Raw genomic sequence first — 20,475 nt, forward strand, 5'->3', positions numbered from 1 at the left:
GATCACTGGGCTTTTTCACCTGTAGGTGTAAGGGTTTATTCACTTTTAAAAACATCTGTTCCCACACAGTGAAAGAAAAATTAAACCCCAGCCTCTGTTTTTCTCTGCACAGATGCTGCCTGACCTGCTGAGTTTTTTCAAAACTTTTATACATTAGTTGAGCTTGCTGACTTGGGCCAAGTATTGCAATATGCATTGTAACCTTGCGGCTGTTAGTCAATGGTTTTTTCAAAATGATCGAAATATTGGCAAAGAAATAAAACTTGATGCATCTAAACTGTCAAAAAGAAGTTAGATTTATACAGCATTTTGCAGTCAATTAGGTTTAATAGTAATCACAATGAAAGATGAATTTAGTAGATGAATGAATATCTGAAAGAGATAGAATTCATTCCATGTGTCGCCATGTGCTGTGATAATCTTTGTGCAATAATTTTCCTGCCAGGTTAACATTGTGTTTTTTCCACAGTTTTCTAAGCTTTATCATGGTGCCAGACGTTGTTCAAATCCACCACACATTTTTGCCACTGCGGATGCTGCATATCAAGGAATGGTGACTTTTAGCAGAGATCAGGTGAGAGTATGATTGACTGAAAACATTAACATCAGTAAATTCTAAGTTAAATATAGCTCTACATACACATAATAAGCAATATTGTTTTCAAAGATCTCACCTAGAGATTGCAACTAGAGATCCGATTGACTAGGAACAATGAGGAGGTGAAGGAAATTAATAAGTAAGATGTTTGCATGAGAAAAATTAGTGGGGAGTGAACGTTGATAAATCTCCAGGGCCTCATGGTCTTCATCACAGAGATGTGGTTTTAGAATTGGTCGATGCGGTTGTGATTATGTTCTTAAATTCTAAGGATTCTGGAATAATTCCACCATTTATAAAGGGAACTGCAAACCTACTAGCCTTACATCTGTGCAGGGAAATTGCAAGGATATGTTATAAAGGCTTGGGCAAATAGATATTTGAATGTATAATGATCTGATTAGGTACAGTCAGCATGGATTTGATTATGGGAAATTGTGTTTGTTGGAGTTTTTGAAAATGTTACTGATGAAATTGATAGAGCAGTGGATTTGGTACATTAAGATGTTCGAAAGGCTTTTGATAAAGTCTCTCAGGGGCATGGTCAGAAAATTAAAGCAGACGAGATAAAAGGAAATGTACTGGCATGGATACAGATAGAAAATGGAGGGATAAATTGGACACTTTTGCATTTGAATGCTGTGACTTGTGGGATACCTCAGGGATCATTTCTTGAGCCCCAGCTTTGCACATTTTCACTGAGCCCCTGCACTAACTGTAGTTATCTCACCTATGTTACACTTATCTTGCACCTTCTGCCCTTTAATAGTACCAACTCCCATTGATTGCATTTTCGTACAACTCCTTTCCCATTCCCTTTATCTGTACTATTCTTGTATCATTGCCAACTCTTCAACTTTTTCCCTCTCCTCCTGCTGAGTTATTGATACTTACAACCTTTCCCTGTTTATCAGCCTCCCCTTCTCCATTTCCACTTGGATTGACCACTCCCTCTTTCTCGGTGGTTCCCTTATTCCTCAAAATCTCGGCTGATTTAACCTGAAAAATTCACATCGGCCTTGACTCTGTATTAGCAAGACCATGGGAAATCATTTAGTTTTCCCTATTATTTTAGTTCAATTAAATTTTAGTGGTGAAACACCTGCCAGAGCTATAACTTAAAATGTCAGACTGATCATTTTGCAGCTGCGTTCCAGCCCAGCTGCTTCCTGACCAGTCTGTCCTCGGTGGTATATGGGAATGTAGCAGCTTGAAAGGCCACCTATGTATAACTTTAAATTCATCAGATTCAAAGATAAACGAGAGAATTGGAGACTGATTAGGGTAGTGAATCATCTCCTGGGCTGGTTGGTTGCTTTATTTATTTAAAGAGTTAAAAGGCTTAAAAATGAATAAAATCTAATCAAATTCCCATTTAATTTGTTTAGGTAATGAAGCTTTGTTTTATGGGTTTATGAAAAAAAGTGCTATAATTGGATTTTCTAATAATGCATGTACCTAACCGTTTTACAAGATAGAAAGGACAGTGAAAGTTCTGGGATGCAACCTTTCAGTTACTCTGTGCTAGAATTGTAAAACCCATTTTTTTTAAACAATAGGGCTGTGTTGGAATTCCTGTCTCATTTTGCTGATGGCATGTCTTAGTCAGACTTTGAAAATTATTTCTAATGTTTTTTGTCCTTTTTGTTAGGTACAGCTTTTCAGGCAGCATTAAAAATCTACTCTTAAATTGGTGTGAATAGATTATACATGTTATGGTATGAACTCCTTGAGTAATTTGAAGGGAGCAAGTAAGGACTAAAATGGCAAGGAAGAGGTTTGTGTCCCTCAAATCTGGTACAGCACTGCCTTTATAGAACCCACTATTCTACACATCAGAAAAGGAGGCTCACTATCTATCCTTTGCCAATGAAACCTTTCTGTCCAGGTCAGAGTTGGCTTATGAAACCTATGCAGTAACTATAGGCATGTATAAGATCCCTTCAGCAGAACTGCAGGTGTGTCTAAGTTTTGGCCTGGGTGAACATGCAGTTGTGATTCTTGCAGTGCTGCCAGCCTTGGGTTATTGGAGTAGGCAGGGCTATTTGATTTGATTAGATTTATTGTTGTCACATATATCTAGGTACAGTGAAAAGATTTGTTTTATGTGCAGAACGGCAAATCATAATATACAAGATGCATTTGGGTAATAGAACAGAGCAAAGAATACAATGTTAACAGCTGTAGGGGGAAGTTGCACAGAGAACGTGAGCAGTGTTAGCTTTTAAAATTTGAGCAGGCCATTCAGAAGTCTAATACCAGCAGTCTGAATGGTGCTCTTCAATCAAGAGTGCCTCACAGACTATGGCATTGCATGCTCCCCAGTGAATTGATCTAAGTCTCCAGAGCAATGCTACATGAACATATTTCTCCCTCTAACTGTTCATGAGTTTGGCATGTAACGTGAGTAGTTGGATTGTTTTATTCAAATGTACCACATGTTGATGACCTTACGTTACCTGGTTATTTGAAGCATTCAATCACTTTCAAGATTTGGAACAAAAACAAAATTGCTGGAAAAGTTCAGCAGGCCTGGCAGCATCTGTGAAGGTAAAAACAGAGTTAACACTTCGGGTCCAGTGACCCTTCCTCAGGACCAGAAACGTTAACTCTGTTTTTTCCTTCACAGGTATTGCCAGACCTGCTGTGCTTTTCCAGCAATTTTGTTTTTGCTCATGATTTACAGTATCCGCAGTTCCTTTGGTTTTTACTTTCAAGATTTGGCCTTGGATATTTTGGTTACAGCATACAACATTGAACCTGGGTCCTGTCAAGCATCCCTTGGGAAGGATGCACAGGAGTGCATGTGGACTAACCCTAACCCAGTGTCTCCCACATTGTCACCCAAAAAACTGGGGCTGAATTTGTAACCACTGACGGGGATGTGAAAGGAGGCAGTTGGATATGCAATCCAATGTTGTCCCTAAGTGAGCTGGTTGCCCAGCTCCATTCCTGGCCCTGGGCTATTTTTCCAGTGGTGGGATTAGGAGTTGTTAGGGGTATCAATTCTTGTCAAAAGGGCGGCCATTTAACCTTGTGAATGGCCTATTAAGGTCTTTTATTGAGGTAAAGAGCATACTTATCTGAAGTTGGCCTCTTTCCTGCCTGGATTCAGCTGAAGCCAAAGGGCACAATAGAAACTGACTGGAAAAGCCGTCAATTTCAAAATTGAATAAGTTTGAGTAAAGTTAACTTCCACTTTGGTGCACTGTCTTCCTCACTTAATTGCTATGATGCGTTGTTGTTGCTTCTAAACTGAAGGATCTCTTTTAGGCCTCATGACCTTGGTTGTATGATGATTCCAGCCTCCAGTCATTAATTGGCCAACTTTGAGAAAATGATAGGTTCATGGTTGTTTCTCACATTGCAGTTTTCTGAACTTCATTTGAGTTTCATGCCATGACATGAAGCACAGAGGAAAAATGCACTTTAAATCTTATTAAAAACTTAAAATACCCTGTTTACCTACATTTAGCTGGCCGTATCTCTGTAAATTTCAACATACATTTGTGTGGTACATTGAATAATTCTGTAAATGAGTAAGACTCACTAAATTATGAGCAGTCAATTCATCGAGCAGTTGATTAACTTTGCATCAAGAATTAAGTATTTAAACTTAAATGTAGTCTGCACTAAGTTTTTTTTAGATAATGAGTTGCGCTGCAAATTCATTCATAAGATATTTAGAGGGTACTTTCATAAAGTTTTCTTTTAAACCAGTTAGCATTACATTGTCCTATTAAGATAGTATTGTTACATAAACAATTTATGTTGGAGTTCTAAAATTTTTCTGCTTATTTTAAGTTACAGTTTGACAATAAATATTGTTTCTGTTGGAGTTAGATGTTTATCCAGTATTTTAGAGAGAGTATTGAAAAGTTCTGTGGGCCATTTTTGCAAACTTGAATAACCAGCTCTTTTTATGCCTTGCCATTTATTTTATCCATACCAGTGCATTATCATAAGTGGAGAAAGTGGTGCTGGGAAGACAGAGAGTGCACATTTGATTGTTCAACACTTAACCTATCTGGGAAAGGTATGTTTGACATAGCTATTAATATTAAACTACTTTGATGTAATATGTCTTTAAAATTGATACCATTGTACTTTGTACCTAATATTTAGCATCTAATAATGGTGAAAAATGCACCGTAATATATTAATTTCCATTTCAATGTAGAATTTAAAACTGTGCATCTTTGATTCTGATTTCCATACAAGTTGATATCCTTTGTCAATGTTCAGCGACCACCTTGAAGCATGGTTGCTGATGCTTATCAGTGTCCCGCTCTGTCATGAATGACGGATAATCAACACTGCTGCTACTGATTACACACCTCCTTCTGATGATCTTCTTGCTGCTGCTGTCAGTGTTTGTGTTGGTGGCCAAATATATGCTGAGGGTCTTCATCACTCTATTTGGTGATCTGCCATCTATCCCTGACTTTCTAATCTCTCAGTCCTGGTATTAACAATTTTCACTTTCTTAACTGTACTGGCTGTTGTTCGCCTGCAGTTCTGGCCATTGCTGTACCGAGTTGGAAGCAAGAAGGTATCTCACAATTATAATTATCAAACTAACTTTTAAAAAAGATTTATGTTTAGCTAATACACAGATACTTTGTTGTTGCAGGCCAATAACCGTGTTCTGCGAGAAAAAATTCTTCAAGTCAATCCACTTGTGGAAGCCTTTGGAAATGCATGCACTGCGATCAATGATAATTCCAGCCGATTTGGGAAATATCTAGAAATGAAATTCACTCCAACAGGGGCTGTGATGGGAGCAAAGATCTCTGAATATCTGTTGGAAAAATCAAGAGTTATTCAACAACCTGTGTATGTGATTGCTCATTTTAAATACATTCTTTCATTGTATCTGTAAATGAATAATTTTCTTAATCCTGCAAGGAATTCTGATGCATTAAGGAATTTTGTTAATGCTGGAATTAGTCAGCTGTACCCCTGCTGTGTGTAGTTGATATAGCTTTTGGTTTTCTGGTTGGAACATTATTGTGTTTTGAAGCGTTAACATCCTTCACCTTGAGATGTACAAAATTTGCATTTCTACTGTTATCATGATGAATTCTTATAATAGGAACAACTTAATTCTGTTACTTACCAAATTCTGAAATTTACTCCAAAATGTATGAAGAAGAAGCAGGAATAGGCCATTCAGCCCCTTGATACCTGCCATTCAACAACATCTTGACTAATCTGGTTGCAACCTTAAATCTGCATTCCAACCTATCCCTCCAAACCTTTTACCTCCTTGCTTAACAAGAATCCATTTCCCTCTGCCTTAAAAATATTCAACAACTCTGCTCCCACCACCTTTTCAGGAAGAGAGTTCCAAAGACCCAAGACTTCTATGAGGAAAAAAAAACACCTAATTTCTGTTTTTAATGGACAACTTCTAATTTTTAGTGACCCCTAGGTTTGTATTGTCCCATTAGATGAAACATCCTCTCCTCATCTATCCTGCCAAGTCCGCTCAAAATCTTGTATTTTTCAATCAGGTCACTCTCACTCTTCTAAACTCCAGCTGATATAAGCAGAGCCTGTCAATCTTTCTTTAAAGACAACCTACACATTGCAGATAATAGAGATAGTAGGAACTGCCGATGCTGGAGAATCTGAGATAACACGGTGTGAAGCTGGATGAACACAGCAGGCCAAGCAGCATCAGAGGAGCAGGAAAGTTTGACATTTTGGGCCGAGACCCTTATTCAGAAATGGGGGAGGGGAAGGAGCTTCTGAAATAGAGAGATGGCGAGGCGGATAGAAGATGGATAAAGGAGAAGATAGGGTGAGAGGAGACAGACAGATCAAAGAGGCGGGGTTAGAGCCAGTGAAGGTGAATGTAGGTGGGGAGTAAGGGAGGGAATAGGTCAGTCCAGGGAGGACGGACAGGTCAAGGAGACAGGATGAGGTTAGTGGGTTCGGAGATGGGGGTGGGGCTTGAGGTGGGAGGAATGGATAGGGAGGTGGGGACTAGCTGGGCTGGTTTTGGGATGTGGTTGGCGGGGGAAGATTTTAACTTGTGAAGTCCACATTGATACCCTTGGTCTGCAGGGTTCGCAAGCAATATACGAGGTGCTGTTCCTGCATCTTTCGGGTGGTGTCATCGTGGCAATGCAGGAGGGCCAGGATGGACGTGTCATCCGAGGAGTGGGAGGGAAGTTGAAATGGTTCGTGACTGGTCTGTTGCGAACTGAGCGTTGGTGTTCTGCAAAGTGCTCCCCAAGCCTCCGTTTGGTTTCCCCAATGTAGAGGAGGCCACAACGGGAACAGCGGATACAGTATATCACGTTAACAGATGAGCAGGTGAACATCTGTTTGATGTGGAAAGTCTTCTTCCCTGCAACAGAAGCAAGTGCTACACCTGCCCCTATACCACCCCCTCACCCCCATCCCAGGCCCTAAGAAGACTTCCCACATCAAACAGATGTTCACCTGCTCATCTGATAACATGATATACTGTATCCGCTGTTCCCGTTGTGGCCTCCTCTACATCGGGGAAACCAAACGGAGGCTTGGGGACTGCTTTGCGGAACACCTCCACTCAGTCTGCAACAAACAACACCTCCCAATTGCAAATCATTGCAGATAATAGTCTCGTTAACCTTCTCTGAACCACTTCCAACATGTTTATATTCTTCCTTAAATAAGGTGGCTTTTATTCTTTGCCCTTTGGTTTTTCATGTCCAATCATTGTCATGCTACATGACATTTCTGTGTCCATATTATGTATGATCATTGTGTAGGTCCTAGCTTATGATCACCCTTTCCAAATTTGTGAGAAATTTGTTTTTTTTTCTTGCCTCTACTAGTCTTTTCTTGCTTTTACAATCTTCATCTTGCATACCTCGGCTTTGAAATATTACCATTTTTTACTCATTTCAAATCAGGAACTTAAAGTATTCAAATTAGAGAAGGGTTGAAAGTGGTCATGCTGACCTCAGTTATGTTTATTATATGTGTACATGGGGAGATATTGGTGTTGAGGTAATGTCGTTGGACTAGTAATCAGAATACCAGGCTGAGGTCTGCAGACATACATTTTAATCCCATCATTCTGGGCTGCGAGATCTGAATTCAGTTTTTAGAAAATAAAAGGTCAGTAGTAAAAAGCTATCTTAGTGGCAGCTGTGTAATCATTGCTGATTATTATTAAAACCCATTTGGTTCAGTAATACCCTTTAGGGGAGAGTTTCTGCTGTTCTCAACCCGGGCTGGCCTATATATGATTCCAGATCCACAGCAATGTAGTTGACTTTTAACTGTCTCTGGGTAGTAGAGATGGGCATTAAATACTAGTCAAGCCAGCAACACCCACATCCTATGAATGAATAAACAACCAAAAAGCATCAAAATTTGCTGCCAATAACTTTAAAAAGCTTCTGGAGGACAGAGATTGATCCAGTGGAAGAGAGTTTAATTTGAAATATAGGCCATTCACCACTCCTCCCCCCCACCCCCCGACCACCCTCCCCCAATTAACTTGTTCTTCCATTAAGTTACAGCTGAAATGCTATGCATCATAGTCTCAGCTACTCATCTTGATTTTGCAACTTTCAGTATAAACCATGATCAATGTTTTGGTAGGAGAACAAAGAATGGGACTTAGGAGGAAGATGCTGAGAGCTCTGATTTATCAGACAGGCTAAGGCCTTGAAATATAATTTCCTGAAAACACAATTACTGTGAATAGAGCCGTTTCGTGTTTATGAAGTGGGGAATAGAGTACTAGAGCAAAATGTAAGAATAAATTTGCACAAGACATTGGTTATGCCATAATTATAGCGCCAACATTAGTCCATGGGAAGCCTGCATTGATTTTACATGACTAATTGCCCTTGAGAAGGTGGCGTTGAGCTGCTTTCTTGAACTACAATAGTCTTCGATGTGGAGGTACACCCTTTGTGCTGCTTGGAAGGGCGTTCCATGACCCAGTCATGATGAACGAACTGTAATATAGACCAATGTCGGAATGCTGTGAGACTTGACTGGGATCTAGCAGGTGTATTCACATGTATCTGCACCTTTTGTCCTTCAAGGTGATAGATGTTGTGATTTTAGAAGGTGCTGTCAAAGGAGCCTTGACAAGATGCTGCCAGTCCATCTTGTCAATGGTACATAAAAATTGGAAGAACTGCAGATGTTGTAAATCAGAAACAAAAACAGACGTTGCTGGAAAAGCTCAGCAGGTCTGGCAGGACCCGTGAAGAGAAGTCAGAGTTAACGTTTTGTGTCCAGTTCTGAGGAAGGGTCATCAGACTCGAGATGTTAACTCTGATTTCTCTTCACAGATGCTGCCAGGCCTGCTGAGCTTTTCCAGCAACTTCTGTTTTCGTTGTCAATGGTACATACTGCTTTCACTGTGTGATGGTGGTGAAGGGAGTGAATGCTTAAGGTGGTAGAAGGGGTGCCATTTGCCATGTTACTTGTTCCAGATGATGTTGAGCTTCTTGAGTGTTGTTGATGCTGCATCCATCTGAACAAGTGGACAGTATTCCGTCACATTCCTGACTTATGTCTTGAAGATAGCGCACAGACATTGGGCAGAAAGGAGATGAGTTTCTGTTTGTAGAATTCCTAACCTTTGATGTGCTCTTGTAGCTGCAGTTTCAGTTTTGCGAGGTCAATTATAACAAGGACATTGAAGCTGTACAGAACATACAACGTAAGTTGACTAGGGAAATTTAATTATGGGGAGCAACAAAAGAAAAAGATGCAAAGAAATGTCATTAGTGTATTTGGACCAAGGAATGCTTCAGTATGAAGAGAGAAAGATGTAGAGATCATTATTTCTTTCAAAGGCAACCAGTAAAAAAAAACTAAAATAAAGCAATACACTGATCTGTGAGAAGTGATTGTGTAGTGGGAGTAGTATTAGATTACATAAACAAGAATTTGGACAGATAAAATGGGTGAAATGGTCTATTCTATCTTGCAGACTTCCAGTTTTTATTTTGTACTATGTACATCTTCTGATTACCTTGATTTCTCAGTTCAAGAAGTATAACAGCAATGGTGAAAATGAAAACACAGCTTGTTTTAGTAATGTAAAATAAACCCGTCAAAAGTTTTGAATCTTAAATTTGTCATTTCTCAGAAATGAATTTTATTAGAACATTTGTAACATTTTGGATTTTAAAAGTTAATCTGAAGAATCGAAGAACCACTTTAATACTAATATCATTCATTTGCAGAACTGAGAAGAACTTTCATATTTTTTATTACATTTACGCTGGTCTCTATCATCAGAAGAAACTGACAGAATATAAGCTTGCTGAAAGCAAACCTCCAAGGTGAGAAATTATGTAATGCCTTATAACATTGAGATGCTGATTTCATCTATTGTTCAACAAGTAGTATCTTCCACAAATGTGTAGTTGTTTTGCTAAAGCAAGTTTCAGATGTTACGTTGGTTCTGACAGAACTATTAAAATGCATCAAAGTGTAATTGAAATAAATACTCAGGTTTATCCCACTTTCAAACATAGTTCAAAGCCTTCGCATATCATGGATTTCTTTGAAATCCAGTGGCTGCTGTTATTTAAAAATACAAGGGATAAGCCTGAAGGTAAGTAAGCTTGCATTAGAAGGTAAGTGCCTTGGTCCAAGAGGAGATGCAGATTATGTGCTGGATAAATTTAGGGAAACAGATCAGAGACTGCAGTGATGGCCAGTAAGAGGCCAGATGGGCTAACTTAAAGGTCCACATTGGTTCTCTGGGATCTTATCCCAGTTACTTCATTAAATATTGGACCTTTTCCCCTCATGTACACTCAAATGCACTCAGTCACCTCCATTTTTCCTCAATCCTGTGACCCACAACAGTCCTTCCAAGCTAACCCATCCCTATAACCACCCCCAATAGTCTCAGACTCCCATCATGACAACCTAGCTCCCACCATTCTCCCCCATGGCCTCTTAGCTTTTCTGCCATCTTTGTACCAACGCACATGCTAAATCATGCCAATCGAGGTCCCATATTCACCCACTTTTTCTGTTACTGGCCTACCAATGCACCTAGAATCCATTGTAGGCAGATCTCAGGACACATGCTGAGTTGAAATAAAGTTAAATAACAAGAACTATTGCAGATTCACAATATAAAGGTCTGTTCCATTTATAAAGGACCATTTAAATCCCATCAAGTACTTAATCCTTTATTTAAAAATTATATTCACAGCTCCACATCAGAGACAGCTGATTCTTTAACAGATATCTTAAACAGTCAATGAAACCACAGACTTACAGACCCACACACCCTCCACCCCCTCACTAACAATGATGGTTATGGAATTTATTAAGCTTTGTAATAATGTAACAAAACTAACAATCCAGCCCAAACTTTGGGTCCGCTGTGTGGATGACATCTTTGTCATCACTAAACAAAACAAATTAGAGGAAACCTTCAAGACCATCAATAATACCCTTACTGGCATAACATTCACAAAAGAGGAGGAAAACAACAACAAACTGCCATTCCTAGATGTCACAGTAGAGCAAACAGTCAATGGGGAACTTCAAACCAGCATCTACAGGAAAACAACACATACGGACCAAATACTGAACTACAGCAGCAACCATCCCAAAACCCACAAACGAAGCTGCATTAGAACATTATTCCAACGAGCCACCACACACTGCAGCACAGAGGAACTACGCAGAAGTTAATCACCCATACAGCGTATTCAAAAAGAATGGGTACCCAATGAACACAGTCTGCCGATTCTTCAGGAATAAACCCAAACAAACAGACAAAACGGGCTCAGAAACCATAACCACTCTCCCCTACATCAAAGACATTTCCAAAATGACTGCCAGACTACTCGGACCTCTTGGCATCAGGGTAGCCCACAAACCCACCAACACACTAAAACAGCAGCTAATGAACTTAAAAGACCCTATACAGACAACAAACAAAACAAACGTCATCTACAAAATACCTTGCAAGAACTGTGACAAACACTACATTGGACAAACAGGCAGAAAGCTAGCCACTAGGATACATGAACATCAACTAGCCACAAAACGACATGACCCACTATCACTCGTATCCTTACATACAGATGAGGAAGGACACCACTTTGACTGGGACAACACATCCATCCTAAACAGAGACACGCATGAGAATTCCTAGAAGCATGGCATTCCAACCGGAACTCCATCAACAAACACATTGATTTGGAGCCAACCTACCATCCCCTGAGAAAAAGAACAGGAAATGACATCACCAATGCAGGAAATGACATCACCAACCCAAGGAAACCTAACCAGATAAATAGAAAGCAAGTCATAACACCAACGCTTCGTTGGAGGCTCACTGATGATGTTACCTAGAATGGTGATGAAATGTCTGAAAAGTAACCTTCCAGCTCAGCGAGCAAACTCACATCCAAAACTAACAATGCTTTAATTTTAACAGTGGAGGTTATGTCAACAAAAACAAATTTAAACTGCTATGACAGATTGTTTTTACTCTCTCAAACACAGGCAGACAGGTTTACTCAATGTATTTAAAGATATGCAGATTTTTTTAAAAATTGACATTTCTACATTTCTTGTCCACCCTTCAAAAACATTTATGTCTCCACTGGAAGCTCATGGGACACTCTCTAAGGTTTGAGATTGTTCTTGGATAAAAATCATGTCTGCTTGCCTTATTTATTTGTAATTCACATCAGTATATTTCATGCCTGCCTTGCTTTCCACGTCATTAAAATTAGAATCTGCTGGAAATGTGGCAGTGGGACTTCTGAAGCTGGGTCCCGCCCAAAATTTTAAAGATCAGACTCGGTGAAAATCCAGCCATAAGGGATTTCAGAGCTTTGGTAGCTGAAGGCATGGCTGTCAATGCTTGAGCAATTAATGTTTATAACATTCAAAAAGCCAGAATTAGAGAAGCACAGATATATTTTTGAGTTCTGGAGGAATTGACAGAGGTAAGGAAGACCAGACCATGGCCAATGTGAAAACAACGATGAGAATTTATAAGATTACAATGCTGTTTGCCTTGGATCCAGTGCAAGTTGGTAAGGATAGGGTGAAAGGTGAATAGGAATTGTTCTCCATAAGGAATTGCAGAGTTTTGGATAGCTATGGAATGGAGAAATGAGAGTTCAGCCAGATGTGAGAGACAAACCTAGAGGGAACAATGAAATGAATTATGTTTTAAGTAGCAGATGTGCTGAGGCATGACAGAATTAGACATAACTGTGGCAATGGAAAAAGGGTCTTAAAGAAGTTGCAGGTATATGGTTGGAAGCTTACCTTGGGGTCAAATGTTGACAGCAAGGTATCAAACAATCTAATTCAGTCTTCCAACAGTTGCAGGGAGAGGAATGGTAGATAGAGAAACTGGAGTTTTAATCACACACATTAACTTCAGTTTTCCCTGGAGTTAATCAAAGGAAATTTATGTTCATCCAATGACAATGGAGGAGTCAAGACTCGAGGTAAGGCAAAGCTGGATGCTGTTAGCATACATATGGAAACAAATGCTGTGCCTTTGGATGACTTTTATGAGGTGCAGCACTTAGCTATGAAGTAGGAAAGGGCTGAGGATAGATCTTTAGACCAGAAGTAACACTATAAATGCACTGTGATGAGAGTGAGATGAGAAGGCAATTTAAGTCATCCTCTGGATACACTTTGATAAGAACAATGAGAGGAGCCCCATTGTGCTGGATGATAGTGAAGAAGTGGTTGATGAGGATGGTATGACCAAAGATCAATAAATTGAGGAGGGATAGACTGCCTTCATCATTGTCATGTCAGATGTAATTTGTTTTGGATTTGGCACCAAGTTGTGATCAGATGACCACCACACCACAACCATAACGAGACAGAGAGTGTCCAGGTGTGGAGGTCTGCTTCAGTGGAAAGGTGTCAACATCCCTCAGTCAGGTTGACACAAAGGCCATGATATTGATGCAGTCATCGACAACACGGTCATAACTGGTAAGGGTCTTGTTCACAAATAAATGCACATTTTGGGCAGAGATAATGGGAACTGCAGATGCTGGAGAATTCCAAGATAATAAAATGTGAGGCTGGATGAACACAGCAGGCCAAGCAGCATCTCAGGAGCACAAAAGCTGACGTTTCGGGCCTAGACACTTCATCAGAGAGGGGGATGGGGAGAGGGAACTGGAATAAATAGGGAGAGAGGGGGAGGCGGACCGAAGATGGAGAGTAAAGAAGATAGGTGGAGAGAGTGTAGGTGGGGAGGTAGGGAGGGGATAGGTCAGTCCAGGGAAGACGGACAGGTCAAGGAGGTGGGATGAGGTTAGTAGGTAGCTGGGGGTGCGGCTTGGGGTGGGAGGAAGGGATGGGTGAGAGGAAGAACCGGTTAGGGAGGCAATTAGGTTGCTACCTGCAATAATCCAGTATTGGATGTTTTGAGGAGGATGCCAAGAGAGACACAGGAAGGTGCTATCAGATCATTTAAGAGGGAGTTAAGCCTGGGACAGTAGCAAGGGAGGTGGAATGTCTACACTGGAGAATTAAGAGCAGAGTGTCCTGGAGAATGAATAAGTGAAAGGAGTACATTAACAGAAGGGCAATGTTTTGGAGAGCTAAAAATAAAGACAACTTAAAAATAACAGCTAAAGTGAAAACGGAGTGATGGTCCCTGATCAAGAGCAGCAGCCAAAGGTATGCCCAAATGGACTCAACATGCTCAAGCTATTTAGACCTAATTGTTTAAAAAATAGGATACATAAAAACATGACAGGGAATAGGAAAAATGTAGGACATAACAGAAAAGAATGTTGACTTAAAATTCAAAGTCCTGTTACAAATGGCAAGGACTCTGTTGGTCTGTCATCAGCACAGAGCACCATAATACATTCTATGTGACTGATATATAGAGCGAAGCCCAGCAGGTTTTGAAGAGTGGAGTAAACACATTCATGGTGGTATTTCTGGGAATGAAGGTGTTCAAGGCATACAGATTCAGATGCTGATTTGAAAAGATTATGGCAAAATTGGAGAACATGATAAAAATCAGAAGCCGCAGAGATGAGTCAGGAACCAGTTTAATAGTTATTGTTGTGAGATGAATGTATTCATCTGCTAGGAGGTGAAACTACACAATTCTGTCTTATAATCTATCTTGTATTAGTTACAGTGAACATAGCTGACCTGGACATCATCTAAACATTATCTGCTCCAAGAATTTTCTGTAAACTCTGCATTAATCTTAAAATAGACCCCTCTTTATAGGATGGTACTTGATTATGAACTCAGTGTAGATACCTGAAACATTTTAAAGCAATTTGAAGAACTGTTGAGAAAAAATGTAATAATTGTGTCGCTATTAACATTCTGGTCTCACCATTGACTAGAAACTGACTGAACTAGTCATATACGTACAGTGGCGACAAGAACAGGTCAGAGGCTGGGAATCCTGCAGTAACTCACTGCCTAACATGCTCTATTCACCATCTGTGTGGCACTAGTAAGGAAAATGATGGAATACTCTCAACTTGCCTGGACGAGTTCAGCTTCGATAGCACGCAATCAGCTTTGCACTGTCCATGACAATATAGCCTGCATGATTGGTAACATATCCACAAATACTCATTCTCTATACCACTGATACACAGTGGTAGCAATGTTTACTGCCTCCTTGTTTTCGTTACCAAACTGAATATCCTTACATTTATCCACATAATACTTCATCTGCCGTTCATTTGCCTGCTCATTCAACCTGTCCAAATCACACTGAAGCATCTCTGCACCCTCGTCACATTTACCCACCCGCCCGGCCTTATGTCATCTGCGAACGTTTAGTTCCCTCATCTCAATCATGGGTGCATACTGTGAATTGCTGTGATACAAACACTGATCCCTGCAGTAGCCCACAAGTCACTGCCTGCCACTTGGAAAAATACCCATTTATTCCTATTCTTTGTTTCCTTTCTGCTAACCAGTTCTGTATCCATGTCACTATACTACCCCAATTATCCCAATTATCTGCAGGTGTTCTTGCTGTGTTTGACAAAGCACTGCCCTATTGACCTAGAACATGCTGAGACAATTGTCTTCTGTCATTAGCAGTTAGGTATGTCAAGATCTGCAGATATGCTCTGGTGCCTACTTGATGTCTTTTGTCTTCTCTCATTTAATGCTCCTTCAGTTGTGAAATACTATTGTTGGAGTATTTTAAAATTACAATTGCAGGAATAAATACACATCAGTCCAAATTTCGTTGGCAAAACTGGACACAAAAAAGAAATATGGTTGTTTTTCGAATAAAAACAAAAATGTTTAAAAATATCTATAAACATGGTAGAAATAAAACAATGAAGCCAGCAATAATTTAAGAGCTCTTTAACCAATGGAGCTTCTCTTGTTCCAATTTCAAAAGCAAGTAAAGCAAATCTAATCACCAACAATTGCAGTTTGTCTACCAACAAATGATTTTTTTCCATCAAATTACTGAAGAAAAGGTCAAAATAAATGCCAAGTAGGCCAATATTGAATTGCAGTCCAGTAGGAATGTAGTGCACAGCATATTCTCCACTTATGAGTTCCTTCAGCATTGATTGCACCGGTGTCATCCTCGCCTCTGGCAAATATATTCGCCAGATGATTTTGTCAGTAAAGATCGGGTATACTGCTTTTAAATTGGTTGCATGATGCTTGGTATAAAAGAGACTGTCCAACTATTTGCGTTGTTCTTAATTTTTAGTTGAACTCTAAGCTTTGAATAGTTTCAAAATTAAGATTCTGTACCAACATGGTTCTTTCTGCTTGTGCAGGTATATCGATAATGAAAGAGACACAGTCATGCAGGACATCTTAACAAACAGCTCGTACAGAGAACAATTTGAAGCCATTCAGCACTGCTTCAGAATCATTGGATTCACTGATGAGGTTGGTAAAACTAAAGCTGACCCAGTGTATTCTTTCTTAACAGCTTTGGCATTAGCTGTTCACTAAATTGCGTGTGTCACATTTTTTTTTGAAAAGTAGTCCCTGATTCAAAGTATTGACATTTGTGGTACATCTCCTGAGAATTCATGAAAATCAAGGGTGTGACAAACTAGTAACTGCCTCTAATTCTGCTTGGCGCACACTATTTAATCCCACTTAAAAAAAACACGGATTACATTTTCTTGATTGAAGTGGAGACATGAAAATGGAAATAATTCTGTCATTCTTAATGTGAGTTTTATGCACCATTAGTTAGCAGTATAAAGATACATTTTAGATTGACTGCCCTTGACATCAAGGCTTCATTCAACCAAGGGTAGCAAAATTGAAATCAATTGGTATCAGGGAGCAAACTGCCCACTGGTTGGAGTGATAATGGGAACTGCAGATGCTGGAGAATCCAAGATAATAAAATGTGAGGCTGGATGAACACAGCAGGCCCAGCAGCATCTCAGGAGCACAAAAGCTGACGTTTCGGGTCTAGACCCTTCATCAGAGAGGGGGATGGGGTGAGGGTTCTGGAATAATTAGGGAGAGAGGGGGAGGCGGACCGAAGATGGAGAGAAAAGAAGATAGGTGGAGAGGAGAGTATAGGTGGGGAGGTAGGGAGGGAATAGGTCAGTCCAGCGAAGATGGACAGGTCAAGGAGGTGGGATGAGGTTAGTAGGTAGGAGATGGAGGTGCGGCTTGGGGTGGGAGGAAGGGATGGGTGAGAGGAAGAACAGGTTAGGGAGGCAGAGACAGGCTGGACTGGTTTTGGGATGCAGTGGGTGGAGGGGAAGAGCTGGGCTGGTTGTGTGGTGCAGTTGGGGGAGGGGACGAACTGGGCTGGTTTTGGGATGCGGTGGGGAAAGGGGAGATTTTGAAGCTGGTGAAGTCCACATTATACCATTGGGCTGCAGGGTTCCCAAGCAGAATGTGAGTTGCTGTTCCTGCAACCTTCGGGTGGCATCATTAGAACATAGAACATAGAACATAGAACAGTACAGCACAGAACAGGCCCTTCAGCCCACAATGTTGTGCCGACCATTGATCCTCATGTATGCACCCTCAAATTTCTGTGACCATATACATGTCCAGCAGTCTCTTAAATGACCCCAATGACCTTGCTTCCACAACTGCTGCTGGCAACGCATTCCATGCTCTCACAACTCTCTGCGTAAAGAACCTGCCTCTGACATCCCCTCGATACTTTCCACCAACCAGCTTAAAACTATGACCCCTCGTGCTAGCCATTTCTGCCCTGGGAAATAGTCTCTGGCTATCGACTCTATCTATGCCTCTCATTATCTTGTATACCTCAATTAGGTCCCCTCTCCTCCTCCTTTTCTCCAATGAAAAGAGACCGAGCTCAGTCAACCTCTCTTCATAAGATAAGCCCTCCAGTCCAGGCAGCATCCTGGTAAACCTCCTCTGAACCCTCTCCAAAGCATCCACATCTTTCCTATAATAGGGCGCCCAGAACTGGACGCAGTATTCCAAGTGCGGTCTAACCAAAGTTTTATAGAGCTGCAACAAGATCTCACGACTCTTAAACTCAATCCCCCTGTTAATGAAAGCCAAAACACCATATGCTTTCTTAACAACCCTGTCCACTTGGGTGGCCATTTTAAGGGATCTATGTATCTGCACACCAAGATCCCTCTGTTCCTCCACGCTGCCAAGAATCCTATCCTTAATCCTGTACTCAGCTTTCAAATTCGACCTTCCAAAATGCATCACCTCGCATTTATCCAGGTTGAACTCCATCTGCCACCTCTCAGCCCATCTCTGCATCCTGTCAATGTCCCGCTGCAGCCTACAACAGCCCTCTACATTGTGGCACTGCAGGAGGCCCAGGATAGATATGTCATCTAAAGAATGGGAGGGGGAGTGGAAATGGTTTGCGACTGGGAGGTGCAGTTGTTTATTGCGAACCAAGCGGAGGTGTTCTGCAAAGCGGTCCCCAAGCCTCCGCTTGGTTTCCCCAATGTAGAGGAAGCCACACCGGGTACAATGGATACAGTATACGACATTGGCAGATGTGCAGGTGAACCTCTGCTTAATATGGAAAGTCATCTTGGGGCCTGGGATAGGGGTGAGGGAGGAGGTGTGGGGGCAAGTGTAGCATTTTCAGCGGTCGCAGGGGAAGGTGCCGGGTGTGGTGGGGTTGGAGGGCAGTGTGGAGCGAACCAGGGAGTCACGGAGAGAGTGGTCTCTCCGGAAAGCAGACAAGGGTGGGGATGGAAAATGTCATGGGTGGTGGGGTTGGAATGTAGATGGCGGAACTGTCGGACGATGATGCGTTGTATCCAGAGGTTGGTGGGGTGGTGTGTGAGAACGAGGGGGATCCTCTTTGGGCGGTTGTGGCGGGGGCAGGGTGTGAGGGATGTGTTGCAGGAAATGCGGGAGACGTGGTCAAGGTCGTTCTCAACCACTGTGGGGGGAAAGTTGCGGTCCTTGAAGAACTTGGACATCTGGGATGTGCATGAGTGGAATGCCTCATCGTGGGAGCAGATGCAGCGGAGGCGGAGGAATTGGGAATAGGGGATGAAATTTTTGCAGGAGGGTGGGTGGGAGGAGGTGTATTCTAGGTAGCTGTCGGAGTTGGTGGACTTGAAATGGACATCAGTTACAAGCTGGTTGCCTGAGATGGAGACTGAGAGGTCCAGGAAGGAGAGGGATGTGCTGGAGATGGCCCAGGTGAACTTGAGGTTGGGGTGGAAGGTGTTGGTGAAGTGGATGAACTGTTCGAGCTCCTCTGGGGAGCAAGAGGCGGCACCGATACAGTCATCAATGGGCCCCAGCTATGCCTGCCTCTTTGTAGGTTACATGGAACAGTCCCTCTTCCGCACCTACACAGGCCCCAAACCCCACCTCTTCCTCCGTTACATTGATGACTGTATCGGCGCCGCCTCTTGCTCCCCAGAGCAGCTCAAACAGTTCATCCATTTCACCAACACCTTCCACCCCAACCTCAAGTTCACCTGGGCCGTCTCCAGCACATCCCTCACCTTCCTGGAACTCACAGTCTCCATCTCAGGCAACCAGATTGTAACTGATGACCATTTCAAGTCCACCGACTCCGACAGCTACCTAGAATACACCTCCTCCCACCCACCCTCCTGCAAAAATTCCATCCCCTATTCCCAATTCCTCCGCCTCCGCTGCATCTGCTCCCACGATGAGGCATTCCACGCACGCACATCCCAGATGTCCAAGTTCTTCAAGGACCGCAACTTTCCCCCCACAGTGGTCGAGAACGCCCTTGACCACGTCTCCCGCATTTCCCGCAACACATCATTCACACCCCGCCACAACTACCCAAAGAGGATCCCCCTCATTCTCACACACCACCCCACCAACCTCCGGATACAATGCATCATCCTCCGGCACTTCTGCCATCCACAATCTGACCCCACCACCCAAGACATTCTTCCATCCCCACCCTTGTCTGCTTTCCGGAGAGATCACTCTCTCCGTGACTCCCTTGTTCGCTCCACACTGCCCTCCAACCCCACCACACCCGGCACCTTCCCCTGCAACCGCAGGAAATGCTATACTAGCCCCCACACCTCCTCCCTCACCCCTATCCCAGGCCCCAAAATGACTTTCCGTATTAAGCAGATGTTCACCTGCACATCTGCCAATGTGGTATACTGTATCCATTGTACCCGGTGTGGCTTCCTCTACATTGGGGAAACCAAGCGAAGGCTTGGGGACCGCTTTGCAGAACACCTCCGCTTGGTTCGCAATAAACAACTGCACCTCCCAGTCGCAAACCATTTCCACTTCCCCTCCCATTCTTTAGAAAACATATCTATCCTGGGCCTCCTGCAGTGCCACAATGATGCCACCCGAAGGTTGCAGGAACAGCAACTCATATTCCGCTTGGGAACCCTGCAGCCCAAAGGTATCAATGTGGACTTCACCAGCTTCAAAAT

At 42.1% G+C, this 20,475-nt stretch overlaps 1 protein-coding gene across 10 annotated transcripts in view; it reads left to right on the top strand.

Annotated features, from left to right (window-relative positions):
* The window catches only part of myo3b (myosin IIIB), a 583,195-nt gene that overhangs the window by 205,985 nt on the left and 356,735 nt on the right, over nucleotides 1–20,475 (top strand). For all 10 annotated transcript variants that reach the window (XM_059647251.1, XM_059647253.1, XM_059647249.1 and 7 more), the window contains 5 exons: nucleotides 470–574; nucleotides 4,551–4,634; nucleotides 5,232–5,434; nucleotides 9,811–9,909; nucleotides 16,378–16,492. In XM_059647251.1, coding sequence (XP_059503234.1) covers nucleotides 470–574; nucleotides 4,551–4,634; nucleotides 5,232–5,434; nucleotides 9,811–9,909; nucleotides 16,378–16,492 — 606 coding nt within the window. The remainder of the gene's footprint in view (nucleotides 1–469; nucleotides 575–4,550; nucleotides 4,635–5,231; nucleotides 5,435–9,810; nucleotides 9,910–16,377; nucleotides 16,493–20,475) is intronic.

The sequence above is a fragment of the Stegostoma tigrinum genome, chromosome 7, assembly GCF_030684315.1.
Source record: "Stegostoma tigrinum isolate sSteTig4 chromosome 7, sSteTig4.hap1, whole genome shotgun sequence".
In the NCBI taxonomy this organism is placed as follows: domain Eukaryota; kingdom Metazoa; phylum Chordata; class Chondrichthyes; order Orectolobiformes; family Stegostomatidae; genus Stegostoma; species Stegostoma tigrinum.